A 16,812-nucleotide genomic window follows, 5' to 3' on the forward strand; every position below is an offset into this window, starting at 1 on the left:
AAATGCACCATACTAGAGATACAAATGTTTATTTTAAAAAGCGCAGAAGGTAGACTTGGATAATAGTAGAGAAATGCACTTATAAATGCATTTCAACAACTTGCTTTTATTGTAATAATAAAACTAGCGACATGGCAGACATCATACCCTTATTTCAACACATATTGCCATAACTCTAGCAATCTGCATCTTTTTCCACGCTCTGTCAGTCCAGCTTCCTTTTATGATTTTTCATTGTGTACATCCATAAATCAGTGCTAATGTGCCTTCGGAAAGAACACATTCAGAACTAGAAATGCCAATTGGTCAGATCCCTTCCTATTCTCCTAAATATTTGTATAAAATAAATATATATATTAATTGGGTGATGATAACTCGTCACAATTCCTGGCTGTTGCTCTGGCGAGTTGGACTGGATTTTTGCAGCAGATGGCATGTTTGGCACTTTTCAAGGAAGAATTAACTGTCTTTTCTTCCTTAATCTCTTACACAGGGATGATGACAATGCTCCCAGCAGTTCTACAGTCAATTTTATTTATTCCCTTTCTCAGCAAAGAGATCTTTAAATTGCCTCCTTTTGTTTTCAAGTCCTCAACACTTAGCATGTCCCCAAGGTTCTTCTTTGAGTATGTGTCAGTGTGGATCCACTGGAGGTGTGCGTGCACGTGGGATTGGATTTTGTTTTGAAAGAGGTGCCACTGGAGCCATACTTGTGCTCTGTGACTCTTCATGTTCCCATATAAGGGCATAAAGAGCTGGGCAGCTGCAACCCTCCCTCAGTTTCCTCTTGCTGCCCTTGGCAGTGTGACTGAACCTTGATGTGGTGGCTGGCTCTGGTGCCAAGCTCAGGAGGGCAGAGCTCTGATCATTATTTGACTGATGCGGCTGGTATTCCTCATTCCACTATCCAGAAGGGATACTTCTTGCCAGTCACCTACAGCAGGAGCTGCACTGACGCACACCCTGCAGTAACGGTGGTTCTTTGAGATGTTGTCATCAAAGCATGACTCCCACCACTCTCCTTCCATCCCCACTTCTCAGCAACGTGGGCTGCCAATTGAGAGGGAACTGAGGTAGGGTCATTCCGCCCTCCCTTCATAACCTCGAACAGAAACATGAAGAGGCACACGGTGGCCCTGATGGAAAGTGCTATTCAAAAGAATCCAGTTCTACATGTGTGAAGCGGGTGCTTACCTAGAGTGGGATCAACATTGACTACAACATCTCAAAGAACTCCAGTTACTGTGCAGTGGTTTTCAAACTTTTGTACTGGTGACCCCTTTCACATAGCAAACGTCTGAGTGTGACCCCCCCCCCCCGCTATAAATTAAAAACACTTTTTAATATATTTAACACCATTATAAATGCTGGAGGCAAAGTGGGGTTTGGGGTAGAGGCTGACAGCTTGCGACCACCCCATTTAATAACCTCGCAACCCCCTGAGTGATCCCAAACCCCAGTTTGAGAACCCCTGCCTTAGGGTAAGTAACTTCCTTCTGGAGGGACAGTTGAAAGTCAGTGGACCTTGGAACCATTACATAAGGTTAAAGAGAATCATGAGGGAAGTCAGCACACGCCTCAATATGAGTGAGACTAGAGGCTACAAATCAATATTAGGGTTGTGCAAATTTAAATTGCAACCATAGGCGGAGCAAATAGATAAATTGTGATACATCATATGGTTTTGTTGTTTTGGGGAACTGGTGGGGAGCTGGTATATAGATTACAAATTCAAGCCTGAATGAGGCTTGTAAAATTTGCAAATAATAGAAATTTCCTCTCAAATAGGTTTAAGCCCAAATGAGTAATTTTGCAGAAATGTACTCATAAATACACAGAGACCTTGCAAAACTAAAGTTGCTTTACCCTGGTTAAGAACACAGGCCACATAATATAAACTCCACTTGTGCTCATTTGCATGCTAATACTCTGAATGCCCTTGTAGCTCAGAGAAACTGTCCATTCTCAAGAGATTTGAATGAGAACAACTGAAACTAGCTGAGTTATTACCATAACCAAAATGTTATTGCATCTAACATCCCTACTTGAATAAGCAGCACTCAGATAGGAATGGTCAAACAGACAAACAAGCAGTTAATCTTATTGGCAGGATAAAGGTTTATATCTTTATACTAGACTTCAGGAAGCAGTAACAACAAAGGATTCTAAGGTGATAAAAAAAATCTATAATAAACTCTCCTATCGTTAAAGTGTTATGAAAACACAAAATTGTTCAGAAATAGCATATATAAAAGATAAGTTGATTACAGCAGTGACATTACAATATTTGTTTCAGGTCAGCAAAGACATTTGTAAAATCTTCAGATTCTTCTAATAATGCTAAGGGAGAAAGCTGTAATATTTTCTAACTTCAAAAGGATAGCAGTATTGTGGCTAAAGATGGAAAAGATCTGTTTAAGTATCAGGCCCATGTCCTACAGGGATTTGATATAGTCACCCAGAAGAAGATGCATTAAGTATTACTTTGCAGCTATGCTTGATTTCATCCATCGATGATATATTTGAATTAGGAGTTACCTGCAATGAACAATAATATATATGCATCATATTCTTCATTGAGGGAGGGGAGGAATATTAATGCCATGACAACACGCAGAATTCTTTGTAAATGGCAACAAATTCAACAAAACTAATAGAATTAATTCAGTATTAGTGATGTCAGAGATGACTGTTCTTCATTGCTGGTGGTGTGTATTGATAAAAACACATCTCTGTATAGTTGTAGAAAGAGGGAGTTCACAATACATTCACAGGGAGACTGTCAGCTAGAGGGGAAAATAAGTCTGTTATTCTAAGAAGCTGAATTTATTTTTGAAGTTTATGCAGTTGGTCTTGGTTCTTAAAATCTCTTCAGTCAGATCTCCCATGTGGCTATCGGAATACTATGCCTGATGTCATATGAGTTTCATCTTGGAATGGTAGCCTTTAGGAGTGAGGCAGTGAGGAGGCCTTGTGAAATATATGAAACAAGATCTGTTCTTCTTTGAGTAGTGTCCCTGTGGGTGCTCCACATCAGGTGCCCAAATGCCTCTCGAGCCCTTGATTGGAGATTTTCCATTAGCAATGTCCATTTGGCCTGCACAGGTGCTCTCTACAGCCTTATGCCACATTCTGAGGGTATATAGGGTTGGCCTGAGGCAGAGCTTTAGTGTGTCCACCTCGTGCATGCCTCAGCCTGTTTTATAGTTGTTGTTTAGTTTACTGTTTCTAGTTAGTGTTAATTGTTGTTAGGATAGAATTAGTTAGGTAGTTGTGAGAGGTTTCCGTTTTTCCTCTCTCCATTTTATTTCTTCCCCATCTCCTCTGGGGAGCTTATTTGGCCTGGCTGGGCATGCCTGGCTCACCAGTTTTTAAACGCTGCAGCTCTTTTTGGGAGGCTATCCCAATCAGCCGTGGCCACTCTAAGTGTACCTGTTGCTTGGAGAGTCAGATCTCCCAAAAGTGTACCGTTTTCCAGGCTCTAAAATCTGGAGTTCAGAAGATTCAGGAGAACAAACAGCTGATGAAGGAGCACTCCTTTCAACCTGCTTTCGAGTCAGGTCAGGAGACCACCTCCCCACCCCATACACTGGCCTCCAGGCAGAGCCAGTATCCCTTCAACTTTGGCTAATGTCTTGCCTAAAAAGGCGAAGATCTCAGACGTCTCAGGGAAGGCTTTGAAGAAGAGCGTCTCTGTCTCCCACCACAAGGAGCCAGCTCCCAAGAAGTCCTGATCTCTGTTGGGTCTATGGCATCAGAGGTCTTGACTTCTCGACTTGGTACCATGAAGATGAAAGACACTTCTCCAGTACCAGCAGAACAGGGAGATCCTTAAGCACTTTGGAGAAACATGGCGCTGGCAGGGCCTTTGTACCATCTGCCTCCAGACCAGGACCATCTATTTCAGACTTACCAATGGTGCCTTCCCATTCAGCTCGATCTGTACGGACAAAATCAAAACACGTGCCTTTGTCCCCAGTGCCTGTGCACTCCAGACCAGTGGTACAGCCCAAGTCAACTGCTGATTTGGTACTGACCCCCTCGCAACTGCAGGAATTCCGTTACTCTGGGGACTTGTCAGAGTTAGATGAGCTGGAAACCCCCCTGCTTATGGGTACCAATGACTCTCTTTACCATGACCCTGGTCTCCAAATTACCAGTGCTTCCCAGTACTGCAGGATTCTCCTTCCTTTTCTCCTGGGGCACCCCATTGGAGGATGTTGAGGAGGATGAAGGAGACATTCATTCAGTCTCGTCCTTATCAGTGTGGGGTTCTCCTCCACATTATTAGAGGAACTCATGCTTTGACAAAGACTCTTGCCCACATCTGTCATGGTGGGATCACCCCTGGGTATGAGCCCCTCTCCCGTGTGGGCCTCCCCAATGGCAATACTGGGATCTTGGCCAGTATATCTGCAACAATTTGCCATACCTCCAGCTCCACTGGTCCAGGAAACTAGAGTCATACAGTCTCCTCAACCAAACACCCAACATAAGGAGACCTTTGAGGAACAGGAGGCTAGGGCAAACAGAGGCTACACCTCAAACCCCTATTTCATCTTCATCTCTGGACAAGGCAGTCGTGCCTCCATCACCATCAAGGGCTGACAATTTTAGTAAATACCAGGACCCTGTGAACAGGATGGCAGACTCCCTTCAGATATTTCTGGAGGTTAAAGACTCACATCATGAGCTCCTGACTCCATTTTGCGGTCAGCAACATCCAGCTGGGTTGTCCTACCCTTTAATGAAGTGCTCCTGGATCCATCAAAGACTGTGTGGCAAACTCCTGCCATCATACCAGCAACTTGTAAACAGGCAGATAAGAACTATTATGTTCCCCCTCTGGGATTCAGAATTTTTATTCTCTCATCCCCCACCTAATTCCCTGGTGGTGGATGCTGTAAACAAGCATTGTAGACAGCACTATGCCAGGTCTACTCCTTTAATGACAAGGACCAGAAAAGAGTAGACCTTTTTGGATGGAAGGTCTGCTCATCCACAACCCTCCAGTTTCGGATCACAATCCATCAGGCAATCATGGCCAACAAGGACTATACAAATGAAAACAAGTTTGCATCCTTTATTGAACATCTGCCACAGGAGCATAGAGAACTTCCAGACCATCATTAAACATGGTCCTCTATTAGCCAGAGCCTCTCTCCAGGCATGCTTGGATGCTGCAGATGCTGCCACTAGATCCATCTCCACAGCAGTTGTTGTGCTCAAGGTATTGTGGCTCCAGTTTTGGGGTTTTGTGAGAGAGAGAGGGCCCAGAATAGGGCCCAGGGTCTCCTGTTTGATGGTCAGAAGCTCTTCTCAGGAACTATGAATGAGTCCCTGCACACACTGAAGGACTGCAGGGCCATGTTGATATCTCTGGGAATGTACACCCCTATAAGCAAGAGGAGATTTAGCAGGTCTCAAACTCCCCACAGATCACACCCAGTTCACTTCTCTGGTTTTCACAAAACCACCCTGTGACATTGCACTACATATGTTTATGGAAATATGCTTATGAGTGTGAATATAATGTAACTGGAATATGCTTTATTCATAAGGTCTCTTGTAAGGTATCATTACAAAGCTTATAATCTACTGAGTGTGTTCATCCTATTTGTATGAATGTATCATTCTTATATCTAAAACTAGAAAAATGAAGTATTGCTCTGAGGTCCTATTGTAATTATGCAAAGTGTGGGCCATTAATGGTGGCTTAGAATCTTGATGGTTCCCATTAACTGGAACAATTGGTTGTAAATGGCTCTGTTTACTTGTAAGCCTTCCTGTATATGTGGATGCTAGCCAGTGAGTAATGAAGTCTCACAGAACATGTCACATGATACTGGAATCCATTTTAAATCTGGTGCTTTTCCATTTAGAAGGAAGGGTGGGAACCCAGAGAGAGACAAAGGATTTCCCCTTGTGCCAAAGATATAAAAGGGGATGGAAAAGAACAAAGGGGGAAGCAGTCATGAGAAATCCCCTAGTTACCACGTGAGCTGGAACTAACAAGAAATGTACCAGGGGAAAGGATTGGGCCCAGACTAAGGAGGAGTCTAGTCTCTGAAAGAAGCTTATTGGAACATCTCTGAGGGTGAGATTTACTGGTATTCAGTTTCTTAATGTATTAGGCTTAGATTTGTGTGTTTTTGCTTTATTTTACTTGGTGACTTACTTTGTTCCATCTGTTATTACTTGGAACCACTTAAATCCTACTTTTTATTCTTAATACAATCACTTTTGTTTATTATTGAACCCAGAGTAAGTGATTAATACCTGGGGGAGCAAACAGCTGTGCATATCTCTCTATCAGTGTTATAGAGGGCGGACAATTTATGAGTTTAACCTGTATAGGCTTTATACAGAGTAAAACTGATTTATTTGGGGTTGGATCCCATTGGGAGCTGGGCGTTTGGGTGCTGGAGATAGGTAACCTGCTGGGTGGTTTTCAGTTAAAGTCTGTAGCTTCGGGGTTGTGGTTTAGACCTGGGTCTGTGTTGCAGCAGACTAGCGCATCTGGTTCAACAAGGCAGGGTTCTGGACTCCCTGACAGGGAAAACGCTGATAGGGAAAACGGGCTCAGAGGTAGTTTCAGCACATCAGGTGACAGTCCCAAGGGGGTCTCAGTGACTGAACCCGTCACACAACCTGCTAGAAGAAGACAGATAATCCAGAATAAAAGAGCTTCCTACCCTCCTTCAGCTAGCACCCAATCGTAATCGAAACCAATTTTGACAGATTGATCAAGGGCTCAACTCCTCCCTCATCTCTAGTTTGTAAGCTGCAACCATTTGGCCACCTCCAAACTTTTAGAGCTGTGATTCTCAAACTTTTGTACTGGTGACCCCCTTCACACAACAAGCCTCTGAGTGCGACCCTCCCCCCCTTATAAATTAAAACTCTTAAAAAATGTATATATTTAACATGATTATAAAATCTGGAGATCAAGCGGGGTTTGGGGTGGAGGCTGACAGTTCACAACCCCCCACGTAATAACCTCATGACCCCCTAAGGGGTCACGACCCCCAGTTTGAGAACCCCTGTTTTAGAGAGGCTGCCTTTTCCATTTCCAAGGGGCCTGGCAGTGTATTACAACTGACAAGTGAGTCATGGAGGTTACAACATTGGGCTTTACCATCACTATACATCCATCCATCCCTCCCCGGTTCCCTGACCCTCTTCAGGGGCCCCTTTCATAAGAATACACTGAGTCAAGAATTACACTCCTTCTTTTCTTTAGGAGCAATAGAATGATGATGGTCAATGTGGCTTGCATGTTCTGTATCAACAAACTGGAAGGAGCAAGGTCCACCTTCCACTGTGCCAAAGTTAAAAAGTTATGGAACTCGTGTGTAGCCCATCAGATTCAGATCTTAGCCATTTACCTTCCTGGATTCCAGAATGTCACAGCCGATATGCTCAGCAGGCACTTCTCCCAAGACTACAAATGGGAGCTGGATGCCCAGATCCTGCATGGGATATTGCAGAGATTGGGACTTCTATCGCTGGACCTATTCATCACTTTCAGCAACAGGTTGAACTAAGTCTATATTTTTAAAGGGTAAAATGTTTGATGTATTTAAAAAACCCACTACCTGCTCTCCTTCCCCTCTGCTTTGGACTGTTCTGGTTGGATGTTCAGATAGGGCAGTTTATCCGGCAGCCCAATATACCCTGGAAGTGCAACTGGAGATTGTATAGAGCAAATGCGCAGGCCAAATGAGCACTGCTAACAGAAAATCTCAGCTCAAGGCCTCCAGAGGCGCATGCGCACCTGAGTGGAGCACCCATGGGGGGCACATCTTGAACCACAGTTACTGCATGAGGTGAGTAACCTTTTGTTTTAACTACCTGTATGATTAAAAATACTGGCTTTTTTTAAATACATCAAACATTTTACCCGTTAAAAATATAGACTTAGTTCAACCTGCCTGCTCTACTTCAGTGAAAAATCCATATTTCTTGTGGATTTTCTTTCGTTTCCGGTTGCAGGGCTAGCAGAATGCACTCCAGTCTTCTTAGGAAGGTGGCATTCTCCAGTCTGAAATGTCAGAGTGGCTGTACTGGATATCAATAGGGCAGGACCACATGGAGTAGTCTAATGATGCCAAATGAAGTACTTTTGTAAATTAAATTCAACTTTAAAAGCTACCTGGTAATAATTGTCTTTATTTAAACATGCAATTCTTTTCCATAATGTGAAGCAAAGTTAATCGAGTGCAGTCACAATGGGCAAATGACAGCTTTTCCCACCTCAGTTACAACGTAGCTCCTCTGATGATGTAAGGTAACATTCTGAATACTGTAGGTGCCGTGCTACTGGTTTGAAAGTTAGTCTACCTTCCCTCTCTACCCCAAGAAAAGTGTTTTATTGCTCCAGATGATTTGTGGTTTGGGGGTTTTTTTTGTCTTCCTGATAGCATGAGAATATAGGACCCCAGGCTATCCCCACATTAGGGTCCATTACAGAAATTGTTACCCAGAAGCCATTTAGACTACCTCAGTGGTATGAGATTGCTTACATAAATTTTACAGCTTTACTTTTGCTTCAGTGGGTAAAATATCTGTCTGCCTGATGCTTTGAGATAAAGAAACTTGTTTATGTCCAGAATTCAAGGACCAACTTGATCTGTACTATAAGGAAAATAAGTTTAGACCTCAAGAAGACGCAAATTAAAGTTAAAAAAAAATTGCATCAACTAATAGTTTTTTCTTTTGGCATTTTAGGTATATCCTTTATTTCCAGGAACTTTAACGCTAATGATTCATGACTTGTGTCTGACTTTCCCTGCTCCAGCTAAAGCTGAAATCTATGTATCTGATATACAAGAACTGTATGTCCGAGTTGTTGACAAGGTCTGTATTTTTTCAACAGCCAGTATTGTTGACTGTCTCAGAATGTTATCGGCTTTTGTGCTGGTTATTAATATAAGGCAGAGGTACATGAGAGGTAGCATGGTGTGGTGGTTATGGCATTGGGCTGTGACTGGGCTTCTGTTTCCCTCTCTGCCACTGACCAGCTGTGTGACCTTGAACAGGTCACTTCACTCCTCTGTACCATTGTTTCCCTTCCCAAGCTTGCCTATTTAGATTGTAAGCACGTCAGAGCAGAAGCCAGTTCTTACTATGTATCTGCCTAGTCTGTAGCTCAATTGATCCATGATCAGTTGGTGCTTCTAGGCATTACCATAATAAAAAGGATTATGAACAAAAATACATGAATACTTCTGAAAAAATACTAATTCACGTTGTCTTGTTTTTCTGAGAGTTTGGGAGAGTGATTCTTGTACTAATATATTTTGTCGCGGTCATTTTCCATATGTCAGATAAAAAACATTTTACTTGCAAGTTGCTGTAAATCTTATACAAAATTAAAAGTTTTGATATTTCTGGATGTTTGAATTATGCCCATGCCAGTTGAAACACCTGAATTCATTCATTTCACTTGACACTAATGATGCCTGGCAGTGAGGGCTGCTTAACACTAGAACCTCACTTACCAGTCTTAAGTTTTTATTAGAGCATTAAAAGTTTTACACATTACAATAAAAAGACATTTATGCCCATAAATATGAATGATGATTAAAAATACCTTTTCGGGGAAAATGTCAATGATTGTGAATATATATTGCAGGTGGAGATTGGGAAAACCGTTAAAGCTTATGTTAGAGTATTGGATGACTCGAGGAAACCTTTTCTGGCTAAATATTTCACCGTCATGGATTTAAAACTGAGGGCAGCATCGCAGATTGTGTCGCTGGTGTAAGTTGATTCATGGTGTATTTTCATGAATTTAAAAGCAATTCCCTAATAGAGAGAAGAAGCAAAAGTAATATTGTAGAAGTATTTTCTTACTATTTTGAATGAATTTGAAGGGTAATGTTTTTTAAAAGGCCTCCATGCAGCCTTCATGTTATTACTCCCAATCAATTGCAGGCAGAGAAGTACATGTAGTTTTTTTAAAATTTGTCTTGAAAGAAGTGTCTCTCTGTGGGGCCTGGCTATGCTTAAGGTCCAAATTCAGCATTTATTTAATTCCCATTCACTTTTCAGATTCAGGGCCTTAGTCATGCACTGTAGCACTTCATTAAATTCTGAGCATCGCATGAGCAGAGAAAGTGGAAATGATGTGAAGTGAATAAATACCTGCCTGGAGATCAGTATGAGAGTATCCAACTCATTGTATTGTGTTTGTTACTGAGTCTCTAGAAATGACAGAGTTGTATCATCATATCATAGAATCATAGAAGGTTAGGCTTGGAAGGGACCTCAGGAGGTCACCTAGTCCAACCCCCTGCTTGAAGCAGGACCAATCCCCAATTTTTATCCCAGATCCCTAAGTGGCCCCCTCAAGGATTAAACTCACAACCCTGGGTTTAACAGGCCAATGCTCAAACCACTGAGCTATCCCTCACCCCATTTAGAAGCCCTTTATATTTTCTAACTTGGAAATAGATGAAGGTTTAAGAACTGCTATCAGTGGAAACAGAAGCCTTCTGTATTCTAACTAGTTAGGGTTCAGGTATCAGTGACGTATCCCATACGTGTGCTTTGCTATCGGTGCTTCGTCCTGGATGTAAAGGTACTCCAGCTTCAGGCAGTTAAGAAGTCAATATTCCTGCTGCTCCATACTGAACTGACATCCCTATCTATTATTCTGCTTAGGACTTTGTCACCTAAAACTCCTTGAGATGATAGATGAACCCCTTGTACCCTAAGTCACCCTTTTATTAATGTAATTCATTCAATGACCTCTCTAATTTAATGTATTTTCTTTTGCTGCAGTCCTCTCGATGAAGTTCTTGATGACCATACTGCTGCTTTTCTAGTTCACGGCACGGTCATAGGTCAAACCAGCCTTACAGCAACAGTCACTGATAAAAATGGACAAGAAATCAGTTCTGCTCTCCAACAGATTGAAGTAAATAACTTCATTTCTAATTGTATGTTATCTGAAATGCTTGTTATGGTGGAGCCTCAGTGGTATGAAAACAGTAATTTGGCACTGTCAAGGCTGATTCCCCACTCTGGCACTCTGAGTGCAGAAGGTGGGGGCCCGCAAGTATTCTAAAAATTAATACTGGCTACTCTAGTCTTGTATTAAACTCCCAAGGTTACAGCTTTTCTCTGACCTTGGATGGTAGATGCTGCCACCTCCAAGTGCAAAAAACCCCTTTGAGAACCGAGGAAGGCGCACTTGGGAATTCCTCCAACCCTTAGGCCCTTTGACCCTCCCCCCCGGGGAAGAGCTGAGAAAGAAAACAAGGAAATCAGCTATTGCCACCAGCTAATTAAACCACATATGCACAAACCTCTTAGGACACAAAAATCCAATCCTGTTCTTTAAAAAAAGGTAAATTTTATTAAAAACAGAAAGAAAATACATTTGGAACTTAGGCTTTTTGCTTGATTTAAAAAAACAAAACAAAACAATTACAAGGATTAAGCATCAAGATAGCTCTCTTGAGGTCCAGCTTAAAGGTTACAAGCAAAACAAAAGCACCTGGGGTTAGCACAGAGGAGTCCACAAGCCATAAAGAAATAAAAGAGAAAAACGTAATCGCATCTTCCTAGACATTTCTTGATCTACTTACATATCTGGGGTTTCAAATGAGTAGTTTCTAGGTATGATCTGGTGATATTTTTCATACCTGGCCCGAAGCTTTTTACAGCTTAGTTCCAGCCCTGTCTCTGCTGTCGGGAGAACAACAGAGACACAGAGGGGAAGTTTATTTTTTCCCCAGTTTTAAAAAGTTCTAGCCTTCCCATTGGCCCTTTTGGTCAGATGCCCACTCCCTTCCTTTTACCTATGCAGGGAGACTTTTTAACCCTTTACAGGTAAAGCAAGTAGAGAACTACCACCAAGAGGGATTTATAGCTAACTGGCTGGGTGTCCATAAAAGGGAGCAATCCCTCCCCCCCAACCCGCTTTATTTATGTCAGGCACAATCTGCAGTTTTTTCCCTGTAAAATACCTGAAAAAAATATTTTTATTTTCAAAATGTGTCCAAAAACTACTCTCCAACAGCATTTGAGAAGTGTAGTAGTACTCTGCAAACATTGCTAAGGGCCTGGGGTTAACAGCACTTTCTAGAAGCTTAGCTTGCTCAGGCTAAGCAAGTTGCCACACACACCTGTATATGCTGTTCAGAGGCATAATTCATCTAAATCAGATAGTGGTGAGAACACAAATGTTTGTGCTTTCATTTCTAGGTCTTTCCTCCATTTAGACTACTGCCGAGAAAAGTTACTCTGATCATAGGAGCAGTGATTCAGGTGAGGTATTTTTAGATTTGGTCCACTGTAATTCCTGTTTGAGAAGTCGTTCTAATACATTATTAGAGAAGTGCTAACTGCTTTGCTTCCCTGATACTATCTTAATTTTTTGTTGTTGTTTTTCTTTTTGGTGGATGTTGATATTTAGCTTGGTAACATAGCTACATTCATACCAGAACTCCTCTCCAGCAGAGGCTAGTTGAATATCTTCACACTTGACCACCTTTCTATTCTAGCATATAGTCAGAACAATGTTTCAGTATTTCTCACTCAAATGAAAAGCCAGCCCTCCCAGGATGAGTCGTGATGTTCAGTAAACCTGTCACCAATATAAAACTGACAGCTGTGGGCTAAATACACAAAGCAAGGCACAGAGCAGAGTCACTCCACCTGCGAGGAATACAGGGAGGCAGAATTGTTCCTTAAAATCCCTGGCATGGGGATGCAGCATGCATGTTGCAACAACCCCTTATGTGTTTAGCTTCTTGTCCCCATTTCCAGCTCCCCATGCACTGGTCCTCCTCCATGTGCTGGTGTGTGAGGTAGATGGGGGTCTGGGTGCTGCTGGGGGAGTAGAGATGCCCACCCATTTGTCCTTGTGCAGTCTGTGCAAAGAAAGGAAGCTACGAGTAGCCTCCCCCTCTATTGTGCACCCTGGCCCTGTGAAAATATTAACTAGAGCAGAGTTGTGATGGATGCAAACTATTGATGAGCATTGGTCTCTGTGTAACTACAGATTACTTCAGAAGGAGGCCCTCAACCTCAGTCCAACATAATTTTCTCCATCAGTGACGAGAGGATTGCATCAGTGAACAGCACTGGCCTTGTAAGAGGAGAGGCAGTTGGAAATGGGACAGTAACTGGAGTGGTTCAAGCTGTTGATGCAGAGACTGGGCAAATCGTGGTGGTGTCGCAGGTAACACTTTATCATCTCATGTGTCACAGAATCAGTTAATGTTAATCTTGGTTTAGTGCATGGACTGTGTCCAAAATCAAAAATAAAATCTTGTTACAATAACTTCACTGGTTCCATTGGGATAAAAATAGCGATTTCTTACTCCCCAGATTGTGATTTAGTGCATTCACTTTGGAACGTGAGAAATATCGTCAATATATCCTTAAATTGTGCATCTTACCACCTGAAAGTTGAGTTATGCACAAAACCCAGGGTGATCTCATGACATTTGACATCTGTAGGCTTGACTGGTAAAACTGCTGAAAGAATCCGTCCAGGCCAGTCCTGCCACAGTAACAAAGGTCAAGACTGCTGATACCTAGAAGTTACCTCATGGTTGCCTGGAAGGGTTTTTTTTTTTCCCTTTGAGGTCCATGGCTTCCTTAGATAACAGGTTACCTTCTGAAGTATCTCAGTCAGCTGCTAAGTTTGTGGGGGAGTGAAGCAAGACCAGAGTTAGTCCTCTGCTGTAGTCTGTGCCATGCTGCCAGGTAAGGCAATGAAACCCAGGAACTGCTCCTGTTGGTGCCAGTAGTGAGGGCAATGGCTAAGCCTGGAGGTGGATGCAGGCAAACAGGTAGAGGCCTGCTTCTAAAGCAGAAAAAGTGCCATGTTCTCTAGGGTGTTGCACATGAGGCTCATAGCTCTTTGTGTTTGCCTGAGCTAGGGTTCGGGCAACTACTGCACAGTGAAGCCCTTTGGCCTTAATGGGGGGCACAGGGAGATTCCCAGGTGAGACAAGCAATGGAGACAGATCAGAATTTTGTTAAAGGATTTGCTATGTCTGTAACTCAGGGACAGCAATGTCTGCCTGTGGCTTCTGGAAGGGAGCAGATTGAACTAGGAAACCAAATCTCCTACCTTCTGAGCACCTGGTCTGGTCCTGTCCCCACAACTATACTTCAGTGACAAAACTCTGGGAATGACAGGAGATGCAAAGAAGAGAAATCACCAAGTTTCACATCTATCTACCGCTCATTCTTACTCTTTCCTGTTCTCGTTCTCCATTCTACCCTTCTCCCCTTAGTTCTCTTCTTCCTGTGTTTCCATTTTGTGATTGGCTGGCTCCTTTTCTGTCTTGCACTGTTATTCTCCCCATCTGGGATCACTCACTTGTCTTCCTCCTGGAGACCCCATCTTCTCCTTCTTGGTCCGCTAGTCATCAACTCTGTAGTCTTGAGCAAAGACTATTTTTTAAGTAGTGCTGTTGACGAGCATAGCACCATACAGACATGTTGGAAGACATGGCTTCTTCCCCTGGTAGTTTACAATCTATCTTGCTGTCAAATTGACAATCATACTGAATTATGCCAATGTGTATATTGGTCTTCTGTGATAGACACATCCTCTACAAATTAGACTTCAGTACAGTAGGTAAGTAAACACATTCCATATTTTATCTAAGCCAGAATTAAACAGCAATCTCTGGACCACGTCCATTTAAAACACCACTTCATTCTCATCAGGGTGCCTTTTAAATTAATCACCAACTAATATGTATGTGTGACTTTGTTTTTCCCCTTCTGCCATAGTGGTTTTTTCAGTCTGAGAATGTAAATCCTCTCATGTTGTTAGGACTTTACTCAGCTGGATTTTGATGTGTCCATTTATGGATAAGCATTCTGTACTGAGTTGACTTTGATTTGACATTGGATTTATAGTGTATTGATTTATATCAAGTCTGTGATTTCATCTGTTGTGTCAGAGGATTTCAGTTAAACTGCAAGGATTTTTTTTCCTTCAGTTTTTTTCTGCAGATTTGTTTGTTGTTTTTTACGGGGAGAATAAAAGAACCAAGTCATAGCAGTTCATTACAGTGTGGGGCGGGGGGGGGAAGCAGTTGGTTTGTTTGCACACTTCCATTTTAATCAGGATCACACAAACAAAAAAATCTATCAAATGAATCATTTTTATTTCTTATTGGAAAGAGACATTTCTGTCACGCTATCTTTTTAAAAAACATTGTATTCTTTTAAACTTTAACACTTGGTACGAGAGGTTTTGAAGACACACATGCCAGTGAAACCCACTTGTTATGGGGAGAAGCGTAATCCTTTTGTCACCAACTGCATCATAAAACCAGGTGTTTTAATGCTTGTTATCTCTGCTTGAAGTCAGAGGTTCCAGTCGTTCAGGTAACAAGATCAGTTCCCCGGACAAAGATCCTGGCTGTGCCCACTGCCTCCCATTTGTTTGTACCTTAGGCTGCTCCAACCCCAGCCTTGCAATTTTGAGGCAACTGAGGTGGATCCGGTGCAGCGGTTCATTACAAAGGCCCTGATCCTGCACTGAGCTTTGTGCAGACAGAAGGCTCTGCTGTGTGAACCTCAGGGTAGCCTACGGTAATCAAGGGCAAGCCTGAAGTCCCTGCTTTGATATGTATAGGTTGGGAACTTGTCATCTAGCTAATACTAAAAATCTAGTTCACAGAGGTCATTAAATGAAATGGTCTGCCTCTTACAGAGCTTTTTTTTCTTTTTAGGATAAAGTGGAAGTTGAAGTAGTACGGCTTGTGGCTATTAGAATCCGTGCACCCATTACACGAATGAAAACGGGTACACAGGTTAGCTGAATTACACTTAGAGTTCTTTCTCTCCCACTCTTTTTGTTTGTTTATTTTGATATTTAATTTTCAAAGGAAATGTGCTAATGAGGATTACAAAGAAAAGGTTATTAGTTTAGTTGAAAAGCATTTTCACATCAACCAACCAAAGTTCTAAGCTTGATCTGGTGGAATAAAACATTAACTCATGATTTTTTAAATTAATTAAATGATGATGCAAACCCTCATTCACTTCTCTGTGTTATTCTGGGCATCTTCCTATTTAACCTAATTAGACACTATTTATTTGTGCCACAATAAAGCATATGCTCTTACACCAGGGGTGGGCAAACTATGGCCATGGGGCCACATCTGGCCCTCAAGCTCCCGCCAGGAGGTGGGGTTGAGGTCTTGCCCCACTCTGCATGGCTTCCGGAAGCAGCGGCATGTCCCACCTCTGGATCCTACGCATAGGGGGCTCCGCACGCTGCCCCCAGCCCAAGCACTGCCCCCGCAGCTCCCATTGGCTGGGAACTGCAGCCAATGGGAGTTGCTGGGGCGGCGCCTGCAGACAGGGCAGTGCGCAGAGCCGCCTGGCCGAACCTCCACGTAGGAGCCAGAGGGGGGACATGCCACCGTTTCTGGGAGCTGCTTGAGGTAAGTGCTGCCCGGAATCTGCCCCCCTGACCCCGTCCCACGCCCCAACCCCCTGCCCCAGCCCTGATCCCCCTCCCACCCTCCAAACCCCTCAGTCCCAGCCTGGAGCACGGTCCTGCACCCCCAACCCCTCATCCCCAGCCCCACCCCAGAGCCCACACCCCCAGCTGGAGCCCTCATGCCCTCTGGCACCCCAGCCCCCAATTTCGTGAGCATTTATGGCCCTCCATACAATTTCCATACACAGATGTGGCCCTCGGGCCAAAAAGTTTGCCCACCCCTGTCTTACACTCATGCTTCTTCATCTTTAATGATAGCTGCTCCTTTAAGACAGTGTTTCTCCAACCACAAGGAGACTCTGACCTCTTTCAAGAGAGGA

At 43.0% G+C, this 16,812-nt stretch overlaps 1 protein-coding gene across 3 annotated transcripts in view; it reads left to right on the forward strand.

Annotated features, from left to right (window-relative positions):
- Positions 1–16,812, forward strand: part of NUP210 (nucleoporin 210) — a 117,693-nt gene that overhangs the window by 69,830 nt on the left and 31,051 nt on the right. For all 3 annotated transcript variants that reach the window (XM_043551061.1, XM_037904076.2, XM_043551060.1), the window contains exons 21-26: positions 8,731–8,859; positions 9,638–9,765; positions 10,789–10,924; positions 12,217–12,279; positions 13,016–13,195; positions 15,717–15,797. In XM_043551061.1, coding sequence (XP_043406996.1) covers positions 8,731–8,859; positions 9,638–9,765; positions 10,789–10,924; positions 12,217–12,279; positions 13,016–13,195; positions 15,717–15,797 — 717 coding nt within the window. The remainder of the gene's footprint in view (positions 1–8,730; positions 8,860–9,637; positions 9,766–10,788; positions 10,925–12,216; positions 12,280–13,015; positions 13,196–15,716; positions 15,798–16,812) is intronic.

This window comes from Chelonia mydas, chromosome 7, assembly GCF_015237465.2.
Source record: "Chelonia mydas isolate rCheMyd1 chromosome 7, rCheMyd1.pri.v2, whole genome shotgun sequence".
Taxonomy (NCBI): Eukaryota; Metazoa; Chordata; order Testudines; family Cheloniidae; genus Chelonia; species Chelonia mydas.